Source organism: Nothoprocta perdicaria, unplaced genomic scaffold, assembly GCF_003342845.1.
Source record: "Nothoprocta perdicaria isolate Ctin4 unplaced genomic scaffold, notPer1 scaffold_790, whole genome shotgun sequence".
In the NCBI taxonomy this organism is placed as follows: domain Eukaryota; kingdom Metazoa; phylum Chordata; class Aves; order Tinamiformes; family Tinamidae; genus Nothoprocta; species Nothoprocta perdicaria.
Genome location: NW_020456077.1, coordinates 13,825 through 15,748, shown reverse-complemented (window position 1 = coordinate 15,748; position 1,924 = coordinate 13,825). Strand labels below are relative to the sequence as shown.

At 75.9% G+C, this 1,924-nt stretch overlaps 1 protein-coding gene across 1 annotated transcript in view; it reads left to right on the top strand.

The window, feature by feature from the left end:
• Positions 1-62: 62 nt before the first annotated feature.
• The window catches only part of PA2G4 (proliferation-associated 2G4), an 11,128-nt gene continuing 9,266 nt past the window's right edge, over positions 63-1,924 (top strand). Inside the window, exon 1 of the mRNA XM_026051702.1 lies at positions 63-321. Within this exon, the coding sequence (XP_025907487.1) occupies positions 63-321 (259 nt within the window). The remainder of the gene's footprint in view (positions 322-1,924) is intronic.

The window sequence follows — 1,924 nt, the reverse complement described above, 5'->3', positions numbered from 1 at the left end:
GCCCCCGCGCGGCGCCGCCGGAGCCCGAAGCGGAGCCCGGCCCGGAGCCGGGCTACGAGTACATGGAGCTGGGGGGGGCGGCGGCGGCGGGCGGCCCCGACGACGGCTACGAGTACATGAACGAGCGGCCGCGCGCGCCCGCGCGCCACGACGGCTACGCCGACATGCGGCCCGGGCCGGCCGAGCAGGGCTACGAGGACATGGGGGCCGGGCGGGCGCCCCCCGCCCGCCGCGCCGCCCGCCAGCCCCTGCGCAGCCTCGAGGCGTCGCGCGGAGCCTTCGACAACCCCGACTACTGGCACAGCCGCCTGTTCGCGCGGGGCGCGCGGCGCTCCTAGCGGGGCCCGGGGTGGGGAGCCCCGGGACCGCCCCGGGAAGGGGGGGAGCCCCGGGACCCCCGGGAGGAGGGGGAGCCCCCGGACCCGCGCGGCGCTCCTAGCAGGGCCCGGGGTGGGGAGCCCCGGGACCCCCGGGAGGAGGGGGAGCCCCGTGACCCCCGGGAGGAGGGGGAGCCCCCGGACCCCCCCCGGGAGGAGGGGGAGCCCCGGGACCCCCGGGAAGAGGGGGAGCCCCCGGACCCACACGGCGCTCCTAGCGGGACCCCCCGGGACCGCCCGTGAGGAGAGGGAGCCCCCGGACCCCCCCCGGGAGGAGGGGGAGCCCCCGGGACCCCCGGGAAGAGGGGGAGCCCCCGGGACCGCCCGGGAGGAGGGGGAGCCCCCGGACCCCCCCGAGAGGAGGGGGAGCCCCGGGACCCCCGGGAGGAGGGGGAGCCCCCGGACCCGCGCGGCGCTCCTAGCGGGACCCCCCGGGACCGCCCGTGAGGAGAGGGAGCCCCCGGACCCCCCCCGGGAGGAGGGGGAGCCCCCTGGACCCCCGCTAGGAGGGGGAGCCCCCAGACCCGTGCGGCACACATAGGGACCCCCCCGGGATCCCCCCAGGTGGACAGAGAGCCTCCCCAGGAGGACGGGGAGCCCTCAGACCCCCGCGGTGCACGTAGGGACCCCTGGGGGGACAGGGAGCCCCCGGACCCGTGCGGCGCACATCGGGGGACCCCCCGGGATCCCCCTGGGAGGAGGGGGGGTGAAGGGAGGGGGAGCCCCTGGATTCCCCTAGAACAAAGGGGAGCCCTCGGGCCGCACTGCAGAGAAGGGGCCCCCACCGAAGGGAAGGGGAGCCCCTGGACCCCCCTGGAACGAAGGGAGCCCTTGGACCCTGCTGCAAGGAAGGGCACCCCTTGGAACCCCCTGAAATGAAGGGGGGCCCTCAGATCACACTCCAAGGAAGGGGACCCCCCCAAAGGGAAGGGGAGCCCCTCCTTAAAACGAAGGGGACCCCTGCATCCCCCTGAAACGAAAGGGAGCCCTTGGACCCTGCTGCAAGGAAGGCGACCCCCTCCCTGAAGGGAAGGGGAGCCCCTGGACCCCCTTAAAGGGAAGGGGCCCCCCCAAAGCTTCCTGAAACAAAGGGGAACCCCTGGACCCCCCAAAGGGAAGGGGATCCCGTGGACTCCTCCAAAACAAAGGGGACTCCCTAGACCCCCCCACAAGGAAGGAGACCCCTCGGACCCCCCCTCACCTCAAGGAAGGGGGCTCCCCGAAGGGGCCAAAATGAAGGAGCCCCCCCAGTCCCAGCCTCGGCGCGGGGGGGATTGCAGAGATTGCGGGGGGGATTCATGCCCCCCCCCCCACACTCCGTACCCCGTTTTCCCCAGTTTTCCTGGGATTCCCATGGCAGAACAGGCTGGGGGGAGCCCGGGGGGGGCACTTGGTGGGGCCAGAAGGAAGCCAGGCCGGGCGGGTGCCCCCCGCCCCGCGGAGAGGGGTGAAGGTTTTGGGGGGGGGCACCCCGGGGAGGTGGAGGGGCCCCCCTGTGTGGTGGGGGGCGGCGGGGCCCCCCTGCCCCCGTGGGGCGGGGGGGGCGG